The sequence below is a fragment of the Lipotes vexillifer genome, unplaced genomic scaffold, assembly GCF_000442215.2.
Source record: "Lipotes vexillifer unplaced genomic scaffold, Lipotes_vexillifer_v1.1 scaffold472, whole genome shotgun sequence".
NCBI classification, from domain to species: domain Eukaryota; kingdom Metazoa; phylum Chordata; class Mammalia; order Artiodactyla; family Lipotidae; genus Lipotes; species Lipotes vexillifer.
Genome location: NW_006797698.1, coordinates 3,556,464 through 3,581,019, shown reverse-complemented (window position 1 = coordinate 3,581,019; position 24,556 = coordinate 3,556,464). Strand labels below are relative to the sequence as shown.

General features: G+C 42.6%; 1 protein-coding gene across 1 annotated transcript in view; it reads left to right on the top strand.

Moving 5' to 3' along the window:
* CNTNAP2 (contactin associated protein 2) overlaps positions 1-24,556 on the top strand; it is a 62,558-nt gene that overhangs the window by 12,072 nt on the left and 25,930 nt on the right. The window contains exon 3 of the mRNA XM_007469884.1: positions 13,798-14,087. Within this exon, the coding sequence (XP_007469946.1) occupies positions 13,798-14,087 (290 nt within the window). The remainder of the gene's footprint in view (positions 1-13,797; positions 14,088-24,556) is intronic.

Here is a 24,556-nt window from a genome sequence, read left to right as displayed (position 1 = left end):
TTTCCCTACTTTAATTTTCTTAGTGAAATATTTCGGAGCACTAGGCTTTCCTTAAGGAAAGAATGATATTTTGCTTATTGCTGACCTGGTTTTTGAGCTCACCCTAAAAAGTATCCCTTTTATCTTCACTTATTCATTCAGTCATTAATTCACACAACAAATAATATTACTGTCCAGCATATTGTCAGAATACACAATATTATATGCAATTATAGTCCTTAAAGGCAGGAACTCTTTTTCGGTACTGAATCCCTAGCACCTAGCCTATAGTTGTCACTCAATAAATCCTGTATGAGTGAATGAATGAAGATTCCATGAGGAAGTTGATCTGTATAAGACTTTCACCTCAATCTTGCTGTAAAATTAAATGCATAATTTTTCCATGGAATCTTGCCCAAGACCAAACACTGAAAAGTTATATAAACAATAGATAGCATCATGGCTAAAGAAATGTCATCTTTTGAAGAAAATGAGTCTTTTATTTTTTAAACGGTTCACGATTTTTAAAATGCTTGTGGAGACAAAGATGATTTTCCGAAGGGAGCAAGCATCAAATGGTTTGTGATTTCTAGTTATTCTTGCAGGAAGGCAGCCGTGCTACAGAGTGCAGTATAAAGGTTCTTACTCCACCTTTGTAAGACAGAGGCCAATGACCAAAAAGAAAGGTGGCTTCAGACCTTTATTCAAAAATGCACAATTCAGGGCTACTTTCCAGCTGTCTCCATGACATGATAAAACAGTGTTCCCAGCCACCAAGAAAAGTCACCAGATGTATTCTGCAGAGGCTGATGTACCCATTCGGCCCAGTAGTCACAGTTCCTGGGGCCACAGTACTTTTCAGGGACTCATGAAAATATTTGAATTTCTTTTAAAAAATCAGAAGGAAAAAATGAACTTTTAGGAGGAAGAAAATGGTTAAATATATTATATTAATATATTCATCTTTATATCAACATGGTCCTACAATACTGGTTTGATTTATTTATTTTTTGTTATGGAGGAAAAGGCCCTTGAAGGCAAAAGTGCCTAGGGCCTATGAAAGTGGTGGCCCTGCTCTCAGTCTCCTGGGGTTAAGAAAGCCTTCTAGACACGTATTCCGTTAGAAACACTGCAGTGTGCTCATGCCAAAAGAGTTTTAAATCCTCAGTTATCTAGAAAAACAGCTTTTCCAGGCAGATTCATTTTCCCAAGATACCTAGGATACACAATAACATATTTCAGAAGAGAGATTAATGCAATTGCCCCATAAAATATTTTAAGCCCCCGTCGTCTCTGAAACAAAACCCGCAGTGTGATTCTGAGAGAAAATGACTACCGGTGCTGGGAAAATGCATTTTCTTCAAGGTGCTGCAACCGCTGTAATTTGCACCTTCCGAAGTGGAGACAGAAGCGCCGTCCCATGTACAGGCAGCTGGGAGCGAAGAGATAATAACAGGACAGGAGGAGGTGCCCAGCTGGGCAAAGCACATGCCGCTCTCACCGTCGGAGCTGAAATGAAGGCCCCTGAGCAAACACTGCAGAAGGAGGCCCTTGTCCTTTGTTCAAAGGAAAAGGAAAAATCAGCAGACCGCTAAACCTGGCCTGAGTCACTGAAGTCATTTGATTTAGGTAAATTAGGGACAGAGGCGGGCTCAGCACCTTCCTCATATCAGCTCTGGCCTCCCTTACCTCCTGTACTTTGAATAGTTTAGACTAGAACCATGGGGAGTACCTGACAATTCACACGGGCTAAGTCTTCAGGTACCCTGTATTATCTGATCAGTTACAGCGTATTATCTGAAAGTCGGGTAGTAACATCTGCAGTTCCTTCATATGTCATAGAATGTGGTTTCAAGAGTGGTGGCCTCGCTGTACACACCCTGGCTTATTATTGCCGCCTGGTTCAGAGTGATCTACCCTGAACTCAACACCCTCTGGGCTTTATTCTGACCACTGCAGGGACAGTGTCAGAGACCACCTCCTAGACTAGAATCTACACTCCATCCTTTCCCTGACTCGACCCCACCTCACTCCTAACTTCTAGACCGCGTATTAATGAAAATACCCTCGTCCTGTTTGGGCTGGGGTGGGGAAGGGAGGGGGGAGGGTGTGTGCCACCATCAGGTGTGTCCTGTCCAACTTGACATTGAAGGTGATGGGGGGAGGGCGGTATTTCCAGCTTTAGAAATTAAGTACCTGTTTCTGCTAAACTTCTCTGGTTGAATCCAGGCAATCATTTTAGCCCCTCAGGGTCCCTTTGGTTCATGATCCTGTCATCTCATGTAGAGATACGCCTTTCCACTAAACGCCATGTGACACATTGGTCAGTGTGCCATGGATGTCCTTATGCAAATTGCCATAGTAATAAAATGTTAGCCTGGAATCCTACCCCTAAAATTCTCCCCTGAAGCTAACATCCACCATTGATCAGATTCTACCCACAGTTCATCTTGTCATAAATCTACCTTTAAAATACTACTCTTACTGTCATGAGCCCACACACATCCACCTTGACCATGAAAATGTCATGAGATCCCTCTGCCCTTGTTCCCCAACCTAGTAGGCTGTTACTCCAAGCTGACAATAAGGGAGTTGGGTTTAGAGGAGCAGGAGAGAAAAAGGTGCTGAGGGAGAAACACACTTGGATATGCCCACACCCGGCAGGCCACATCTGGACTCCAGGCATCCAGGTCTGGACACCGTGGCGTCCAGGGTGGTTACAGTTGTAGTGTTCAGATTCGTGTGCTGGTCCAGTCTAGTTCGGGCTTCAGCCTCAAAGCATTTACGCTCTGTCTTCTGGACAGCATTTCATAAGTCAGAGCCCCAAGATGTGAATTCTTATGTTAATTATACAACGTGGTGAGCGAATCGAGGGGACACCCCTGCCACTGCACTTTCGTTGTCCTGGGAACTCCAGTGCGTTCCACCCTCGCCCCAGTGTCTGTTTCTTAATGCTTTCCCGTTTATGCTGTCCCACAATCTTAATCCTTGAAGGATTTTTTTTCTCTTCGGTAAGATAGTTTTAGTGGCCTCCTGGGGTAAGAGTTACATGAGAACCAAGGGAGGAAACCACTTTTTATTTTACTGAATCATTCAATTTGACATTATTTGGAAATTACAAATTTTGTTTTTCAAAATATTCCTGTGCTTTCCTAGCCTGTACTTCTTTATGCTGCTCGTGACGTGTATGAGGTCAGCATCCTTCTCTCCTTTTCTCGTTGCCCCAAATTCCCCTGCTTCCCATGGAGTTAGCTTCAACTGACCGTGGGCTGGTCTTAGCCGAATACTCTTCAATGGTTGGGAGAAGAATTAAGGAAGAAACTTAAGAGCTGAATCTCAGTCTCCTTATAGCATTGGTTACAGTTCAGTAGGGCTTTCCAAAGCCTTAAAAAAAATAAATAAAAAAAAAAGTTTTAGCAAAAGCAGGGCATACAATTTGGTCATTTTGTACACAGGATTCTATTTCTGCTGCTTACAAGTTAAAATGCAAAAGGAAAAGTGGAATAAAACCCAGTATGTAAGGGCTTCCCTGGTGGCACAGTTGTTGGGGGTCCGCCTGCCGATGCACGGGGCATGGGTTCGTGCCCTGGTCCGGGAAGATCCCACAGCCGCAGAGCGGCTGGGCCCATGGGCCATGGCCGCTGGGCCTGCGCATCCAGAGCCTGTGCTCCGCAACGGGAGAGGCCGCCACAGTGAGAGGCCCGTGTACAGCAAAAAAAAAACCAAAACAGTATGTAAGAATCAGGTTTGTCACTTCCAGCTCGTGAGACATTCAGACCATACATGTGTGTTCTGTTCTTCAATAGCAAACAGGTGGGGCACATAGCTTATATTTACTAAGACTTTGAGAGGTAAAATCCAACCTGCATTTCTAATGAAGTAAATCACAGCACCCAGCTCTGCGGTTTGACTGACGGATACATCCGTTTTTCTGAAAGGTCTTGCTACTTTCAGCAGACGCTGTTAGTCTTCGCGCTGAAAAATCATGTGAGTAAGCAGGGCACCTGAGGCTGCAGAATAGGGGCACCAGGCTTTCTGTCTCATGTCTGACAACTTGAAACATTCAGGGAAAAGAGGGAAATCCATACTTCAGATGTGTGAACTCTGTATGGTGCCAAATGTCTGGTGTTTTGGAAACAGCTAAGGGATTTTAAAAGATAAACTGAGGCATATGAAAAATGTTAAGGTTTTTTTTGAGCAAAAATTGATTTGAACCAGGCAACATCCAATCCAGCAGATAAAAAGAAGCTCCAAGGATCTGTTCAAAATGAAAGTCTTTTGATAGGCAGAAAGGAATGGGAACACTGAAGTTATACTGGCAAAAAGGCAGGTTGCTTATTTCAAAGTTACTTTCCTTGAGGGGATGTCAGGGGTCAATCAGACAGATTACCTCACTAGTGCTGATCAGGTGATTCCTGATGGACTGGTTTAAGGTTTCATTGCTGAGAGAGCCGAAACTGTGATTAAGTCTCAGTGTGGTGACCTGGAGCTTAGCATAAGTGACTCCATCTTGAGTCTTTTGTTTTTTAACAGGGATCATATCCTTCCCTTTGTATAGAAATCACAACTATAGTATATTATCCAGCAATCTTAATAAGTTTGCAGTTTTCAGACTAGATTTTAGGAATGGGATGACAGTTTAAACCTATATCTATATATAGATATATAGATATATCCCCAAAAGCTCAGGTACTGTGATCGGTTCATACAAATAAAAGTGTAATACTTTCTTTTTGCAAAACAGTATAATAAGCTAGCATCTTCACATTAAGACATCTCTTTTTATTGATGTTTCAGAAAAAAATACAATCTTGTTTTCTGAATCCTTGGGGAAGGATTTACAAATTAAAACACAGCACAGACAATGTAGAAGGACAAGAAGATTCTGCTTCTCCCAGCAGCTTGCCGCTTTGTAATTGAGTTAGCGTATGTCACAGGTCAAGAGCTATTTAAATTACACCTGCATATTTTAGCCCCGCCTTCCTTCATAAAAGAGAAAAGCATATAATAGATACAATGAAATTTCATTAATGTCCTTCTTTCAGGGATTAATAAAATGTCAGCGTGTGTAATTTATACATCAGCTATGTATATGGATTTAATTCTAGTTGTTCAGCTTCTGAAAGGCAGCTGGTCAGCAAGATGTCACTGATCAGAAAATTTTGCCTATAAGAGCAGGAGCTGACGTTGAATCTAGATTCCAACATTTCAGGGCCCTGCCTAGTGTTTATCATTTGCTCATGTTAGAATTGAGGAATGAGGTTTATTTGGTTTTGTTTTGCTATTTTAGATTAATGCTCTTGGCTTTTGGGGGGGTTTGTTTTCTCTGTTTTTTTGTTTGTTTTTGTTTGTTTTTTGGTTTCTTTTGGTTATGATTACTTCCCATTTATTTATTCTGGGGACAATAAATTCTGGAACCCATTCAGGCTCCCATTCACACAACTATGGGCAAATGGGAGGCTTGTAGCCACCCTCCTCACGCACATCAGCTGCTCAGATGCTCAGCAATAACCCTGAGAGTCGCAGCTTAGGATGGTTGCCAGCCCAGCAGGACCCTGGTCGTGTTTTCAAGTCTACATCAGGTGACTACTCACCAACCTCATTTCGGTCTGCTTTTCCAAGAATTATTTAAATCTTCATCCCGGCAGTGATTTCAAACCCACTTCCTACTCATTTCGTTAGGTCCCATATAACCCCTGCTCTATGCCGGAGGCCCGAGGTCTATGTAGCAATGGATATTCAGCATTAATAGATGTGTGAGTTTAAGAGCCACGTGACAGTATTTTCAAAGATGAGTGCATTTTCAGTGAGATGGACAGATTTCCAGGTAACAGTATTTCTGGAAGTAAATATATAATGATCTATGGGCTCTAAATCTGCTGCTTCCCCTTCCTCTTTCAAGGCCACATTTCACAGCTCTTTACCAAATGAGGCTGACAAACTCTGCCCCCAGTGAGCGTCTCTGTGCCTAAACTTCCAGAGCGCTCGGCCCCGCCCTCACCAGCAGGCTCTGCATGACAGACGTTTAATGTACAGTTTCCGGGGTAGTCAGCATGCACTCACCGGCCAGGTGCTATTGTAGACACTCCGTGGAACACAGGGACTGAATGAGCAACATAGTCTCAGCTCTCAAGGAAACTGCAAATCTAGTAGAGGCACAGGTTCAGGTTTCTGGCCCGTATGGGGAGGAAATGACCACACCTGGGCCAGGTAGTTAGAGCCGGGAGCAGGACCTAGGAGGAAGCCATTCGGAGCTCTTCTTTTGAAGGGCTGGGCACCCCTGTGTTCTAAAGTGATGGAGAATCGCAGCTATTAGGGAGGAAGATGGATTTCCATCTGAATGGAACAGAGGCCCCTAAGGCTGAAGACCAAGGGGTTCAGAGACGGACCAAGTTCTTCCACAACAATATTCCCCAAAGAAGAGTAATCTGAGGACCGATGGTACAATTTTTTCATCTTCAGTTACATATCTTCCATTTCTGGTTACCTCCTTTACCGTTATTTACTTAATACTTTTCTTTAAATGGACTCACCATTTTTACTTAAATAAATCTATCCTAAAAGGAGAATGTTTATGTTCAGAGGAAATTTTGTAATGCGACCATAAAATTAAATACCAGTAGCACTTGCTGTAACGATAAGGCAGTGATAAAACATATATTCTATGAAAATAGTATGAAGTTCAGTACTGCTGCTTGCAGAAGAGTCCAGGTCCGTTCTTTGTTAAAAAGGGAACGTAGCAGGTATTGAGGTGGTGGAATAGACAGTCCAGTCCCAACCCGAGGCCCTTTCTTTGAAGGATTGAAAGAGAATTGAGAAGGAAATAACTTCGTCACCCTGAGATTGGATGTTATTTAATGTCCAGTCTGTGAATAACCTACAACCGCTTCCAGTGCCACTGGTGGGGCATACTCTACTGAAGAGCTGAGGGCAGGAACAGAGGAGGGACGATGCTTTGGGCCAGTTGTGCCCGTGGTCTCTGCTGAGCAAAGGTGAGGTCTGCCATCCCATTCTGATCCCACAAATTCTAAGAGGCTGAATCCCCCAGCCCCTGGCACAGTGAGGGGCACGCAATAGAGCCTTATAAAAAGTCTTAGCTCAGGGCTTCCCTGGTGGCGCAGTGGTTGAGAGTCCGCCTGCCGACACAGGGGACACGGGTTCGTGCCCCGGTCCGGGAAGATCCCACATGCCGCGGAGCGGCTGGGCCCGTGAGCCATGGCCGCTGAGCCTGCGCGTCCGGAGCCTGTGCTCCGCAATGGGAGAGGCCACAACAGTGAGAGGCCCGCATACTGAAAAAAAAAAAAAAAAAGTCTTAGCTCAGGTCTCATTGACCTCATTGATCTCTTGGCTCTGTTTCATAAATGGTAAGAAGTTAAGTTTATGGTGAAATTTCATATTTCATAATATCACATTCCCCCAAGAAAGGAATATTGATAGAATATTCTAAGAAGTATAAAACATAAAAATCAGCTGATGAATAGATCCTATGGGATACACAAGAAGACTGTATCGATGAGTTTGAGTAGTCTCAAAGGGAAATGAGAAATCTCTTTGTGAGTCAACATCTGAATGTCTGCCCGGTCGCTGAAGAGGCTCCTGGGTGTCCACAAGGCCCTGGCACAGTGGGGTCCTCGACTGGGCTGGCTTCCTTCTCCCCATGTTCCTTGCTCAAGTGCTCTTTTCTCTTTTCATTTCTCACAACACCCCTGCCTGTCACTGGGTATTCAGCAATTTAGTAAGAATGAGCCGGGAAAGCATGCTAATGCATTGCCAGTGTAAATTGCTGCATCCTCCTTAAAAGTATTGTCATGAGCATTTCATTTTAAGCTTTCACCCGGAATTACATCAGTATTTTAAGTGGGCTATTTTCTATAACCCATATCACTATGAATATAAGACATTAAAGTACTAATGACAGCTTGAGAATTTAATTTCAGAAGTGACTGCACTGCATTTCTGAAATTTGCATGCTTTAGAGCAGGCTTTCCCCAGATTACACCTCAGCCAAGACATCTCCACGCAGAAAGTAGTTTCTTAGAGTAAATCATATCTTAATGTGTGGTTTCAGTATGAGATCAGTGCAGTCAACTTTACAGATTAACGTAATTTAGTTTTAATGAGCTCAGATGCACTAAACTGATAGCTTTACCGTTATTTGTTAGATGTTCTTAAGAAGTATAGATTTTTATTGCACACAAGTGTTTACAGCACTTGCTGGTGCTTTAACTGATGCGGGCCAAGCTTTGACATCAGTTCACAGCATTTTTTTTTTTTTCTAAAAACTCCTTAAGTTCCCCTGATTTTTTTTTTTAAGATGTTGGGGGTAGGAGTTTATTAATTAATTTATTTATTTTTGCTGTGCTGGACCTTCGTTTCTGTGTGAGGGCTTTCTCTAGTTGCGGCGAGCGGGGGCCACTCTTCATCGCGGTGCGCGGGCCTCTCACTATTGCTGGCCTCTCTTGTTGCGGAGCACAGGCTCCAGACATGCAGGCTCGGTAGTTGTGGCTCACAGGCCTAGTCGCTCCATGGCACGTGGGATCCTCCCAGACCAGGGCTCGAACCCGTGTCCCCTGCATTAGCAGGCAGATTCTCAACCTCTGCGCCACTAGGGAAGCCCAGTTCACAGTATTTTTAAAAATCTTTATTATTGGCTCGGTCACTAATGAAACATGGTCTTCAAGCAGACTCTAACAGCCATTTAAATTTTTAAAAAACAGAACAAAACCTCACTGTGCCATTTTTATGAAGAGTCCCTGAATAGAAATGCCAAAAATCCAAATGAATATAAAAGCAACATAAATATAGTCTGTTTTTCACAGAGAAATTGAGAATACAAAACATTTGACTTCTCTGTTTTTTTTATGAAACATAAATGTTCATTCAGTTATTAACTCCTCTAAGCCTCAGTTTTCGCATCTGTGAAGTGGGGATAATCCTTTTTAGCTCAGAGGATTGTTAGGAAACAGTGAAATACTGCATAAAGTGTACTAAACACAGTGCCTCACACATGTACCAATTTTGGTTTATCGTGGAAGCTTTTAATATTATTATTAGTACATGGTCCAGAGTTGGAACCATCTGGCCCTGAAGAGACCAGAGTGTCTATTGCATTTGTGGTCCCCAGGGAATGGGTCTCAGACAAGAGTCCTTAGGGGCACATCAACTGGATTTGGAACACTGTCCAGGTTTGGAACTATCGGTCTGCTCTCCTGGGCACCAGGACCCTTGTTTTTGTGACCTAGCCACCTTTCAGGAAAGGAACAGCAGTCAAAACACTGGGTTAAGGAAGAGCTTGAGCTGATTTAACAAGCTGCTAAGAGAAGAGGGAAAAGTGCAGCAGTTCAGCCCGCAGGGCAGCCCTTGCAGCCCAGCCCCCAGCCGCTGCCCACTTGGCGGACATTTCCACCAACGCTCATGGTGACCCCCGCCACGGCGGGAGCCTCAGAGCCCCCGCTTCCCACCGTTCCTCTGGTCCATGGTCCTCATCAGAACCCCCTTCCTGGGGCTCCCCTCTGGCCATCTGCCTTGTGTCTGTAATCCCTCTTTGAGGGTCACTTCAGGGGGAAACGCTCATGGGAGGACAGCTCTTTAAGAAGGGGGACTGCACATTAAATTGGGAACCCTCAGATAAATACAGCTTTGAAACTGTTCATTTTCTGTGGTGTGATTGGAAAGCCGGCCCGACTTAAAGTTTAGAAAACTATGTCAGGGACCGTATGAAATGCAGCCAGAGTCAGAAGTTTCCTACCCAGATCTCTAGCAGAGGAACCAAACTCAAAACGGATTCTCTATAGATTCTACAATGGCTGCGCAAAAGACAAGAGGATGCTGGTGATGAACAAGTCACTTTACCCACAGCTTAACTCTGCCTCAGCCCTACAGCAAAAAGAAGAATCCCTCCCTCTCTTCACCCAGGGAGCTTGCAGGGCCCTGAGGGGCCAGTGAGATCGCCTGCTCAGAGCAAATTGCTGTGCTCCTCTAGAATTATCTTTCCAATACGGTTCCCACAGTCATCCCCTGCAGCTTAAATATCTTTGAGTTTCCTACTGAAATACAGACATCTTAACATGGTGTTCAAGGCCCTTCCCAATCTGGCCTTGAGCTCTGACCCCATCTGACTCCCACAAAAACCTCACGACAAACTCAGCCTGGAGTTCTCTTTCCTTTCATCCTCAAAACCTAGTTCTACGAAAGACAACAAGCCTTGGTGATGATGTGGAGAAATTGGTGGGAATGTGGAATGGTGTAGCCACCGTGGAAAACTGTATGGAAGTTTTTCAAAAACTTAAAAATAGAACTACCATGTGATCCAGCAATTCCACTTCTGGGTACGTACACCAAAGAATTGAAATCAAGATCTCAAAGAGATATCTGCACTCCCATGTTCATTGCAGCATTATTTACAATAGCCAAGACATGGAAACGACCTAAATGTCCATCGACAGGTGAATGGATAAAGAAAATATAGTATACACATACAGTGGAATATTATTCAGCCTTAAAAAAGAAGGAAATCCTGCCATTTGCTACAACATGGATGAACTTGGAGGACATCATGCTAAGTGAAATAAACCAGACACAGAAGAATAGATACTACATGATCCCACTTATGTCAGGCGCCTAAAATCATCAAACTCATAGAAGCTGAGAGTAGAATCATGGTTTCCAGGGGCTGGTGGGAGGGGCATTGGGGGGCATTGGTGAAAGGTACAAACTTTCCCTTATGCAAGAATAAGTCCCAGAGTGTCTGTAGTTAACAATACACTGTATTTGTTATGTAAACATTTGTTAAGAGGGTAAATCTTATGTTAAGTGTTCTTACCAAAAAAAAAAAAAAAAAAAAAAACCTAGTTGTAGTGTTACCCCTCCTGATGTGCTTTCCCCCATGCAAACCTATTTCCCTGGTTTACCATAGACTTTAATAATTTTACCAGGGGACTTCCCTGGCAGTCCGGTGGTTAAGACTCCACACTCCCAATGCAGGGGGCCCGGGTTCAATCCCTGGTTGGGGAACTAGATCCCACATGCATGCTGCAACTAAGAAGTCCACATGCCTCAACTAAGACCTGGCACAGCCAAAATTAACTGATTAATTAATTTTTAAAAAATAATAGTAAGTTTACCAAACATAAGTTTTGTTTCTTAGCTAGGAATGTTGTAGGGGTTAGGAGACCTGGGGTCAGTCTGCCTGGCCTCAACAGCCCACGTATCTTAAGCCTCGTTTCTTCACATGTTACAGAGGGTTAATAATGCTCGCGCCTCCAAGGGTTGTTCTAGGAATTAAATATCCAGTTTGTCTAAGACAACTGGCATATTTTAAGGGTTCAACAAATACTAACTCTTGTTACTGGACAGCTTGTGTTCAGTCACATTAGTTGGTTGTTTGTATGATTGTTTCTTAGTGAGGCTGTGAGCTGCTCAGGGTAAATCCCTGTATTTGTCTACCTTCCTAATACTGCTGCACGCACCCAATTCCTGCGATGAAGTGAATTGAATCGAACTGACCTGACCTGAAGTCCCACAAGATGGCAGTAGCCACCAGCCCCAGAAGCTTCCTTGTGGAGCCCTCCCCCAAAGCTAGACAGGCTAAAAAGGACTCTCCTTTTATGGGCAGCTGATGGAGCTGAGGTGTCCCCAGTTTCCTGCCACCAAGTGGCTATTTGTTCTGGTGCCTCTACCACCAGCGAAGCCAGATAGGAATTCCGGACAGCCAGGAACTGAGGTCCGCCTCCCCATGCTGGGATCAGAGTCATCCCGAGTCTCCTTGGTCTGAGGGTGTTTCGAGGGAAGGCAGATCACTGGAGGGAGGGGATGGAAACCAAATACTGGAAGTGTGTGCGTGGAGGGCAAGTTGGTGAACACACAAGGGGTTCTGATATTATACAAGGAGACGAAGAATGAGTCATTGAGTAGCCTGCAGTCATTGAGGAAAAGACAAGGGAGGAAGAGGGGAACAAGCCAGCGCAGGTGTCAGTGGGACCAGAGCCTCTTCCTGGTCATCATGGAAGCCTCAGGATACATCCTGGCGGCAGGGTTTTTGTACTCGGTGGCAGGTGCATCCTACCTCCGCATCCTAAATGGGATGTGCTTTAGCTCAAAGTCACAGGCTGAAATTTACTGCAGGAGAAAAATATGGAGAATCATCAATTAAAATTTCTTTATGTACTTGTCTAAGTAAGACCCTGTTAGAATCCCCAGAATTACCATTCTTCATCATCCCCATTGTCATAGCTCTCTTAATCAAAATTCACATGGGACTAGTACAGCTCAGTCATGACACATTTTTTTCAATGTGATGAATAATCAGTACATTCATTTCTTCTGCCCCCAAGGCCTAAAAGCTCCCTTCTCCACTGATCTATTCTTTAATTAATGGGGAATTAATTTTTATACAAGGCTATTTCACCTGTATTCATTCCCCAGGTGTAAAAAGTTGTAAAATCCAACTTTTCAAAGAAGTGGCTAGCCCCCTGTTTTCCAAAGCCTTTGTTTTTCACAGTTCAAGTGGAAGGGTAAATGTCTCACATCGTCCTTGTGTTTACAAGGTCATCATCATGTTAACATAATCTCCCACCCAGAATACAAGTGCTGTGCTCTTCTCTGGAGTGCCATTTGCCCAGCCCCTGCACCATCATTGCCTGTAGCAGTAGTTCTCAAACCTTAGCGGTGTCGGGACCACCTGGAGGGTTTGCAGCACACAGATTGCTGGGCCCCACCCCATGCGTTTCTAACGCTTTCCCAGGTGACACTGCTGCTGCTGGTACAGGAGCCACACTGGCGAGAGCCATGCATCAGGAGGGTCTAGGACCCCTTCAACAGTCGTTTGTTCCAGGGAGATTCTAAAACCCAGGGCTACGGTCACGAAGACACTTGCTTTTGCTGATATGACTGGTATGACAATGTGTGCTTATAGTAAGCGAAACAGTGCTTTGGAAATGCCTCCACCCAGACTCACCCCTGATTTGAATGTTAGTTAGGAAAAAGATGCTGACTACAGGTTTGGGGTAGGTGGTGATTCTTAAATGCATATGTATGTTTGTGACTGAGTTGGGAAAGTTTCCTGACTTCCAAAATGCCCATCTGATGCTAGCTGAGATTCTGGAAACCCCAGAATTCCCAGGGGATTGGATTCTAAAGAAAGGACATGCCCCATTATAGGCTATGGGAACGCTTTTTCTTTTCTTCTCTTTTCTTTTTTAAATAAAGAATTCTAAAGAAGAAAATAAGAGGCACCAAATGAAACCATAATCTACCAGGAGGGCTGGGAGGGCTGTTCAATATATATGAGGGTCACTGAAGCATCAGAAAAGGGGAGAAAAGTCAGTCAGAACCAAGCGAGTGTTGTTAGTGTCGTCAGTATCTCACGTATCTGGAAGGTGATTAGGAATGTGTTTCATTTTCCCACGTGTAGGTTTACTCTCCTCACCATGTTCTCTAGCAACACAGAAGGCTCTTTTAAAGTGAAGCCTCCAGGGCTTCCCTGGTGGCGCAGTGGTTGGGAGTCCACCTGCTGGTGCAGGGGACGCGGGTTCGCGCCCCAGGCCGGGAAGATCCCACGTGCCGCGGAGCGGCTGGGCCCGTGAGCCATGGCCGCTGAGCCTGCGCGTCCGGAGCCTGTGCTCTGTGGCGGGAGGGGCCGCAGCCGTGAGAGGCCCACGTAGCACAACAACAACAACCAAAAAGATTATAAAGTAAAGCCTCCAGCCCTAAAGCCTTATCAGGTCATTAATTTTTCATCTAAAAGAGCACAATATCTTAAACTGAAACCTAAGAGGAAGATTTGAAGACAAACATTCAAAGGGGAGTTGTATATTACAGCGGTGATACGGTGACTGGGATACGATCTTTACTTTCTCTTTTTCTTTTAGAAACAGGGAAGATTGACCAAGAGATTCACAAGTACAACACCCCGGGATTCACTGGGTGCCTCTCCAGAGTCCAGTTCAACCAGATCGCCCCTCTCAAGGCAGCCTTGAGGCAAACAAACGCCTCAGCTCGCGTGCACACCCAGGGCGAGCTGGTGGAGTCCAACTGCGGGGCCTCCCCGCTCACCCTCGCACCCATGTCGTCTGCCACCGACCCCTGGCACTTAGACCACCTGGATTCAGGTAAAGTCTAAAGCAGTGTCTTGGCTGGGATGCTTTATTTCTTTACGCCTCAGTTTCCTCACCTGTAAAATGGAGTTAATAGCAGACCGTTGCTGGTGATGTAGTTGGAGGATTAAGGGAACGAAGGAATGTGTGAGTGCAGAGTTCTTAGCACATCAAGGGCTCAAAAGGTACAACCGTATTCGTGCTCAGGGCCAGAAGTAAATAAGCCGAAGGGAAGGAGTATAGGAATTATTGACTCTTCTGCACTTAAGTGAAATGATGAGGTACCTTAACCAATGTCTGCAACGTGACTGTCGGATGATCTGATCAGATCAATTCCTCGCTTTTGCCTTTGTGACTCAGCTGCCTAGCAGCCCCACTGTCCAAGTTCTGATATCAAAAGATTACCTAAAACCATACAGAGATTCGTCTCCCGACACTGTATTTGTACATATAATCCCATAGCCTTCCAGGTTTTATTGGTGCATTTAGGCTTAGAAAGCTCAGTGGATTTAGCTCCACTTCTGCAGGTGATAAGACTTGTCATTTGAAATCACAGTGCTAAAAGGATGCAGCTGTTGGCTGCGAAAGTAACTGGCTGCAGATTCAGTGTCCACAGGACCCCGAGTGGTGGGGAGCCTGTAAGTCCCCCACCTCACTCTACCCAGACTGACATCAGGCTACTCGGGTAACCTCTCCAAGCCTTTGCTTTTTCACCCACAAGGTATGAAGTGGGGCGTGATCTCTAAAACGCCTCCAAATCTACGATCCGATGGATCTCCAAAACAACGTCTGACTTTGCTGATGCCAAAGACAGGAAGGGGACGAGGGGGGAGCCCTGGGTTCAATACCATCACTGCCTCTCCCCAGCAAGTGTCTTAATCTCATTCCTCAGTTTCTCCACCTCTGAAATGGAGATAATAAGACCTAACTCAGAGAATTCCACGCAAGACGATGGATTTAAAACAGCACAGTCACAGACGTGGAGCAAAGCTGTACAAAAGTTTAGCTGCAATACTACTAACCAAGTGGTTATTATTATGTTCAACACAATTTGCTGTGATGTTTGAAGGTCCAGTAGTAAAGGCTCCCAGATCCTCCCCGACCCTAACTTCTAGTTAGTAACAGTTCATCATGGAAACGTCATGTGTTTGATTGCATTACATTATATTCCAGCCCCGAACACAGTATTTATCAGCTTCCGTGAAGCTTTGTCATCGTGAATTCTTGCCAGGATTTGCCTGCAAAACGTTGTGAAGCTTCGAAAAGAAGCCGAAATTGCCCCATTGTCAGAATTGCCAATTTACAGACTAAACAATCCTCTTCATTCCTCACATACGGGGCCCTATAACATGATGAGGGGGATGATGTGTGCCCAGGGTATGGATAAAGAACTGCCTTTTACGAAGTTGTGAGGATGACACAGCGGCCTGGTTTTTCCTCATGAGATGGCTTGAACAAAGGAAAGCAGTCCTAGTGCTGAAAGAAGAGAAGTAGGAGTGAAGTTAGGAGGCAAGAAAAAGCACTTCCAGGGCTGCAGAGGAACAGAGATTTCTCAGATAGATTCCTCCAGGTGCCAGGGTCGATGGAGACAAAGCCTAATCTTTGAAATACGCAGGTTCCTTACTGTTGGAGGTTCTCACTGCTTGAGGCCATCAGCGTGTGTGGTCCAAGTCAGCTGCCAAGAAATCAGTTTCAAAAGCCTCTAGATGCTACTTTGGGCCAATAGGGGTTCATATTCATTCTGCCTTAATTAGCAAATTATTTGCTTGATGGTCTGTGAGATACAGGTGTACGGGCCAAAGTTTGAGTTCATTTATTTTTTAAAAATCATGCTTTATACATGACAATTTCATTCTTTTGACTGATGTAATAATATATATAGGGAACATTCTGTTATTATTCAATGTTCAAATCAAAAGTCTACAATCCAGGTATTATGGTAGGCCTGTACTATATAACATAGGTCCATTTACAGAAAATTTCCACTTGTACTTGGACAGCAAGTTCTTACTTCGTGTTGACCAGTTGCTGTATCAATCCCATCATCATAATTTATTCCATGATAGGAATTCCAAGTTAATTTCCATGATGCTTATAAAGAAGTGTGTATCTGTCTCACGAACTTTATTAAAAGAACAGAAAAGAGCTTATGAGCTATGACATAGAAGGCTTGTTTAGATAACATGATTTTTTTTAACATCTTTATTGGAGTATAATTGCTTTTCAATGGTGTGTTAGTTTCTGCTTTATAACAAAGTGAATCAGTTATACATATACATATGTCCCCATATCTCTTCCCTCTTGCATCTCCCTCCCTCCCACCCTCCCTATCCCACCCCTCTAGGTGGTCACAAAGCACCAAGCTGATCTCCCTGTGCTATGCGGCTGCTTCCCACTAGCTATCTATTTTACATTTGGTAGTGTACATATGTCCATGCCACTCTCTCACTTTGTCCCAGCTTACCCTTCCCCCTCCCCGTGTCCTCAAGTCCATTCTCTAGTAGGTCTGCATCTTTATTCCCGTGCTGCCCCTGGGTTCTTCATGACCTTTTTTTTTTTTTAGATTCCGTATAAATGTGTTAGCATATGGTATTTGTTTTTCTCTTTCTGACTCACTTCACTCTGTATGACAGACTCTAGGTCCATCCACCTACAAATAACTCAATTTCGTTTATTTTTACGGCTGAGTAATATTCCATTGTATACATGTGCCACATCTTCTTTACCCATTCATCTGTTGGTGGGCACTTAGGTTGCTTCCATGTCCTGGCTGTTGTAAATAGAGCTGCAATGAACATTGTGGTGCGTGACCCTTTTTGAATTTTGGTTTTCTCAGGGTATATGCCTAGTAGTGGGATTGCTGGGTCGTATGGTAGTTCTATTTTTAGCTTTTTTAAGGAACCTCCATACTGTTCTCCATAGTGGTTGTATCAGTTTACATTCCCACCAACAGTGCAAGAGGGTTCCCTTTTCTCCACACCCTCTCCAGCATGTATTGTTTGTAGATTTTTTGATGATGGCCATCCTGACTGGTGTGAGATGATATTTCATTGTAGTTTTGATTTGCATTTCTCTAATGATTAATGATGTTGAGCATTCTTTCATGTGTTTGTTGGCAATCTGTATATCTTCTTTGGAGAAATGTCTATTTAGGTCTTCGGCCCATTTTGGGGTTGGGTTGTTTGTTTTTTTGATATTGAGCTGCATGAGCTGCTTGTAAATTTTGGAGATTAATACGTTGTCAGTTGCTTCATTTGCAAATATTTTCTCCCATTCTGAGGGTTGTCTTTTGGTCTTGTTTATGGGTTTCCTTTGCTGTGCAAGAGCTTTGAAGTTTCATTAGGTGGGTCAAAAAGGATCTTGCTGTGATTTATGTCATAGAGTGTTCTGCCTATGTTTTCCTCTAAGGGTTTCATAGTGTCTGGCCCTACATTTAGGTCTTTAATCCATTTTGAGTTTATTTTTGTGTATGGTGTTAGGGAGTGTTCTAATTTCATTCTTTTACATGTAGCTGTCCAGTTAGATAACATGGTTTTTTTTTTTTCTTTTAGGTGAATGGGAAAATGAGAGAGAATGGGGGTTAGGGGATGAACAGGGGACAAAGAAAGAAATAGACATAAGGGAAGGTTACTTAATATCAGCCTCCAGTGGCTTAGTGTCTAGAAGGAAAAACATTTCCTCTAGGCGCTTAAGTTCAGGCAATGGGGGCCTGCAAATTAAACGCATAAAAGGCAGATAACAGGAGAAGGTTATTTGTATGCATATGGAAGCTTACAAAACAAGTAGCTCAATAGTGGTAAAAGTTAGAGGCTTATATACTTTTCTTAGTAGAGAAAAAGAAGAGGATAAAAGGCCTCTGGGAAGAACAAATGGGTTTCTAAAAGAAAAAACAGGAGGTAAGAAAGTTTGTGATTATGTTTGTTCATGCCTGTGTGAATGGTCTTTGTCCTTTTCAAGGCCTTAAAACTCCCCTGCAAAGGGTGATTCAGGGTAGGTTTGCTCTTGGCCTCCTTCCTGGGACCTAAAAGCCTCCTAGCAAAAAGGGGATTTATGGTCTCATTTCTCAGAAGTTTCTATGTTTAGTCAGATAATGAAGTTCCAAAAAGATTTCTTTCTGCATCTGTTGAATCCCAGATGTCATCAGTTTAAAATAATCTTCATCCCAGCTCTGGGGTTCTTAGTGGGTCCCCACATCAGCAATTGCACCCTAGTTTCTGTGAGCCTAAGTTCATCATTCTGAATTTTGATTTGGGGGTTTTGCTTTTTTAGATAACCTTTCATGTATGACTGAGGATCCTCACTATCAGATATTAAGAAACAAAACAACAGAGCATACACAAAAATGCCATTTCTAGCTATAAATCATGTTACTTGAGTCTGTGTAGGTACCTGAGGGAAGAAAATAAAGGTGAGAGCTCATTAGTCCTGGTTTGAATAGAGGACATTTGGAAGGAGATCTGTTTCATCTGGTGCCTTGGGAAGTGTGATCCTGCACCAGCAGTATGAGTATCACCTGCAAGCTTGTTAGAAATGCAAATCACAGGCCCCAGACCCACTGAATCGGCATCTGCATCTCAGCAAGATTCCCCTGTGACTTATCATGTGCCCATCAAGTCTGAAAGCACTCCTGTCAATCTCAGATGCACTTTCAGATTACCTAGGGAGCTTTTAAAAGCCCCAATATCCAGGCTGCACCTCTGACCAATTAAGTCAGACACTCGGGTTGAGATGTCCAGAGATGTACAACCTCCCCAGGTGATTCTAATGTGTAGCCAAGATGGAGAATCACTCACTAAATAAGAGAGAAGCTTAATAATGGCCCCTTTGGTAAACCCTTTGAAGTAAGGTTACTAAAAAGAAAAGAAAAGTAAATACCCAAAAACCAGTTTATGAAAAACAGTGAAGCCTTCAGGTGGTGAAATCCCAAATTGAAAGGCTATAGCAGTAAGCTTGCCAAAGGTTGGGCTCCTCTGACCATTTCATAAGTGAAGCTCAGGGAGATAGAGGAGTTTTCTCTGAACTTGAATAGAGCTAGTCTGCCTGGAAAAACAGGCTTGAAGCAGACAAACAAACGAGATCCACAGTTCGGGGCCGGACTCGGGGCCTCCATGAAAATGCATCTTCATTGAAGTTGTTACGCCCCAGGAAGGAGCTTCGATTTGAGGAAGATGTCAAATTATTAATCAGTTTTTTTAATTCGCTGCAAGCTTAATTTGAAAGGATATCAGGAAGGAAATGCTGCTTTAAGATGAAGTATGTGCATTTATTGTAAAATCAAGCAGGCCCCTTGCAGTGAAGATAGGAAGTCTATGGTTTTAGTATTAGCGGGAACTTAGCGATCAACCAAGGGCTACTTGCTTCATACTCACACTGGAGTATTTGCTTTGCAGAGACCTGGAAGTTAGAATTCCAGACATCTACCCTGAGGTCTTGTGTTCTTTCTGCTCCCTTATATTTCTTTCTTATATCTTAGATGATATCACATGATAAAGACAGAAAATGGATTCCAAGGTATGCTGGCTTCCTGTGATAAGATTCCTTTTCTCTTCTGGAACACCACTGACTGAGCTGCTCATTGCCTCTCTAATGCCCTTTGGGCTCCATCACCGTTTTCCAAAGCGGGGGACATTTACAGTTGGTCAGGCTGTGTACTGCACAACTCCAGAGGATTCCATTTGCATTGCAGTCTATGGCTCCTGGAGCCCTGAAACATGGTGGCCTTGATGGGGGGTCATCAGATCATTATGGGAAGAAAATAGACCTATCATCATGTGGCATAATATAAAGTTATTTCCTGTTCATTTCTTTTTCAGTCTTTCTCATTTTGTTCAAGAGAAAGTCTCCATGTGGTTCTGGCATGCATTTAACAGCTCTCTCACCCATGCTATTCACCCTTTAATAGAGAGCAGGCTTCTGTTTAAAGCCTTGACAGGCCATAGAATTACTCAGTAGAGTTATAAAGTTTTATCACTGCATTTGTTTAAATAAGAAATCAGGTCAGGGCTTCCCTGGTGGCGCAGTGGTTGAGAGTCCGCCTGCCGATGCAGGGGACATGGGTTTGTGCCCCAGTCCGGGAAGATCCCACATGCCGCGGAGCGGCTGGGCCCGTGAGCCATAGCCGCTGAGCCTGCGCGTCCAGAGCCTGTGCTCCACACCGGGAGAGGCCACAACAGTGAGAGGCCTGTGTACCCCAAAAAAAAAAAAAAAAAAAAAAAAAAGAAGAAGAAATCAGGTCAATTTAGTGAGAATAAGTAAATAAATAATAATTACGTTTTCCATGGATATGGCAAAAAGATATGACAGTAGTTCCTATGTGATTGGACTTTGGCAAACAGTGGACAGTATGTCAGAATGATCGCAAACACAAGGTCCTGGCATGGAGCTGGGAGAGTGCATTTTTTATTGGGGGAAATGGTAAAATTATGTTGATTTGACTTAAACCAATTCTGCTCTATTAGAAACATCTAGTCAATTCTTTTTCTGACTAATTTTTTCTGCCTTTGGATAATAGGTACGGCCTGTTTAACCACATCATTATGGTCCTTTTAGAACAGTAGTTACAAGGTAGAAAAGGCACTCCCTGGCCCTGAGTTCTCATTTATTTAAAGGTCACAGAGCACCAGACAATTGCTGTGATTCACCTCTCAGAATTAGGGGCTCTGTTTTTCTTTGTCAGATTCAGGGAAGCTTATTTCCTTGGAATGGCAAGGATTTGCCAGCAGAGAGACGACTACAAATGGCAACGCACTTTCTGTAAAATGTAGAAACAAAACAAACCAGAAAAAAATAAGAATCCGATGCTGTAAATTTCTGCACTAAGGAACAACTCCAAACTGTATACCAAGCTGTTTTATGAGGCATTCATATTAATTCTTAGGGTTGATTTGTTTTTTAACCACATTCATGATATTGAATACAGAATACATCAGACTAAAGGCCACATCCTAGGGGGTTCTTTTAATAGCATTAAGATAGACAAGGCACTTTAAGATGTAAGATTTCATTTCCCAAGGAATCTCCTCGTTATAAAGATTATAACGAGTTACTGGAACCTAAAGATTCTGGCTCCCCGTCTAAAGCTAACCTGCATCTGATACTGAGAGGCTCTGGACCAGGAACTCTCAGAGCCCTTCTGAGAGGAAAGTGGGCAGGACACGGAAAATCCAGAAACACTGAGTGGAAGATAGTCTTCTGAGAATTGTCAGGAATTCGGGAATCCAAACCCAAACTCGTCCGGTGGATTCACTCAGGGTCACAGAGCAGTTGGAAAAACCAGCTCTCAGGAATGTGGCTCTCATCCCAAATAAATTGGGAACTAAATGGAATACAGTGCCTGGGATCACTCAGTGTAACAACCACATGCCCCAGTTAGATTCCAGAATATACAGTCTGCCCAGGTACTGTGAACTAAGAATTAACGGCTCTGCGTGCCACATCAGACACTTTACCACTGGAAATCGTGGGTTTGATTTCTAAAGGCACCCGTTTCTCTATTGCTATGATTTTTAGTGACTTGATTTCTTATCTATGTTCCACATTTTTTTCTGCCATCTGAGGATAAAATATTTTTATATCTTCACGTGTGAAAGAATTATAGATAAGATGAACATTTAAAAACTGCATATATCTATTCCATTTCCATCATAATTACAAGCTGGTAGTTGGTTTTCTTTACCACCTGCAAGCACTTAAAATAATCTTTCCAGCTGTTACAATTACATCTTAATTATTTCTGAGCAGATCCCATTTTTCATCCGTATGCTAAGGTTGCATGATTAATTTGTTTAATCCCTGATACCTAATCTTTTTACTATCTTTTGTGTCTTTTGTTCTCTTCTGTGACCGACACAGACATTTATTCAAGTCCAAAAAACATTATCATCTTCTCTTTTCTGACATGCACTTTTCCTACAGATGATCCAAATTCTGCTTTTCTGCAAAAGCACCAAGCACATTTATATATAGCTTAAGTCAAATATAATAATAGTTACCGGTTTTTGATCTAATGGTCATTTAAGTTTCCATAATGAATACCTTTATACACATGATCTTGTTGAGTCAGGGATGTATTTTTAATTTTGATTGTATTACAAATCTCCCTCCAGTGACATAGTACCTCCAATTCAATAAGATATAAATCTCTTTTTTCCCCACACCCTCATCAACGCAGCACATATAATATTCTTTTAAATCTTGCTATACTTTATTTGAAAAATGAAATTTTGTCTTAATTTGGATTTCATTAATCCAAGTTAAGTAAAGATACTTAATCATGAGTGAAATTAAGTATCTTTGTATATGTTCATAAGCCACTTGTATTTATTTTTCCCCCCAATCGGCCTGTTTATATTTTTTGACCAAAGAATTATTTGTATATTTACATTGTTTCCCATTGGTCTGTTGGTCATTTACTAATTGACTCATAGAATTTTTATATATTAAGTAAATTGGCATCTTACTCTATGTCTGAACGTTTTCTCAGTTTGAGCTCTTTTTTTTTTAATTTATGGGGTTTTTTTCCCCCACGTAAAAATTTCTAAATGATGAAATATAAAGTTACATGATGAAACTTTATGATGAAATAAAGTTTCATGATGAAATATAAAGTTTTTCATGGCTTTTGGGTTTTGTGTCATGCCTTCTCCATTCAGAAAAAATTTTCTTAATGATTGTACATTTTTTTCTAATAATTTTATGTTTTATTTGTAAGATACACATACTTACTGCCGTTGAAATTTACTTGGGTAGTAAGAGTAAGGTAGAAACCCAACTTTATTTTTCCCCCCTGGCCAGCCAGTAGTTCGAGCAGTATTGGTTGAGGACCCATCCTTTACCCTACGTTTATCCCATTCAAAATCGACCTTTATATTTATGTCTACTTCTAGACTCCCTGATCCATTGCACTGATCTGACTCTTCCTGAGACAGCAAGCTGTGGTCATGATTGAGCTTTTGTAATAGCATTTGATTTCTCATAAAGCTAATTTCCCTTTTATTCTCTCTCTCATTTTTAGGATTTTTATATGTATATGTTACCTAGAGGATTCCTGTTTTCATAAGGGTCTTATCAGGGTTAGATGTTAAATAGTATCTAATGCCACTTCAGCATCTACTGGAGATAACCATGTGCTTTCTCTTCTGTGATAGATTAATGCGGTGAATCATAGTAATAGATTTCCAAATACTGAGCCATGCTTTCATTCCTAGCATTAACCACATTGAGTCATGGTGAGGCATTCTCTTGAGGTATAACTAAAGTCATTTTTAAAACTTTCTTTAGTTTTGTTTTTTACATCAGTAATTCTTGGGTAAGATGGGTTTGTAGCATCCTTTTACTTTTGAGGGGAGTGTAGATTTGGATTTTATACTTAGGCCAGCTTCATAAAAAGAAAGTAGAAGGGGCCACCCAGCAAGGAATGTGGGAGGCCCCTAGGACAGCAGTCCAGACAGACCAGGAAGGAACCTGGGCCCTCAGTCCTACAACCTCAAAGGCCAAATTCTGCCAGCATCAGGAATGACCTTGGAAGCACATTTTCCCCCAGGACTTCCCCACAGGCACTCAGCCCTGCTGACACCTTGATTTCAGTCTTGGGATACCCAGTCACACCATGGGGGACTTCTCCATCACTCTCTAACTAGTAGAATAATAACTCAAGTGCCATCCAAACTTGAATGTGCTCAGAATCACCTTGCGAGATGAATGAAAGCAGATTCAGGAGGTCAGAGGTGGGATTTGAGACTCTGCGTCTCTAACAAGCTCCCAGGTGATGCCGATACTGCTGGTTCACAGGCCACACTGTGTGCGGCAAAGATATAAACAGCCTTGGAGCCTTACCCACCCGTACCTTGTAAGTTGGGTAAACTTCACCTGCAGAACCACTGGAGTCTACTGTTTTCTTGTGTGTGTGTGCAGAGAGAGCTCTTGGACAACTCTCTCAATTTCTTTTATGAGAATCTGTCTAATTAGATTCTCTTTCTCATCTACTATAATTTCTGTTCTTTACATTTTTCTAGAAATTAATGCATGTAATCCAAGTTTTCAAATTCATTTCCATAGAGTTGAGCAAAATAAGTTTTTATAATCCCGTTCTCTCCTTAGAAGATGTTTATTCATATATTTTTATAATGTAGGTGTAGATTTTCCCCCCATTCTTCTTAGATTATCTGACAACTTTTTTTTTCAAAGGACCAGCTCTGGATTTATTTATTAGTTCTATCATTTTTCTGTTTTCTTTTACCACTTGCTTTTATCCTGACTTCTTTAAATTTATTTTTGCTACTCTTTAACTGTGTCATTTGAATATTTCCTTATTGTCATTATTGGCATGTGTGTAACATCCTCTTTCAGAGGAACGTGAACCAGAGCTAACAAATCTAAGCTCTAAGCCTAAGTCTCTGGCCACTTCTGACCCCACCTCCCGGACCACACATGCCAGATGCAGTGTCTTGGCATGAATTTTTTTTTTTAACTTTTTTTTTTTTTTT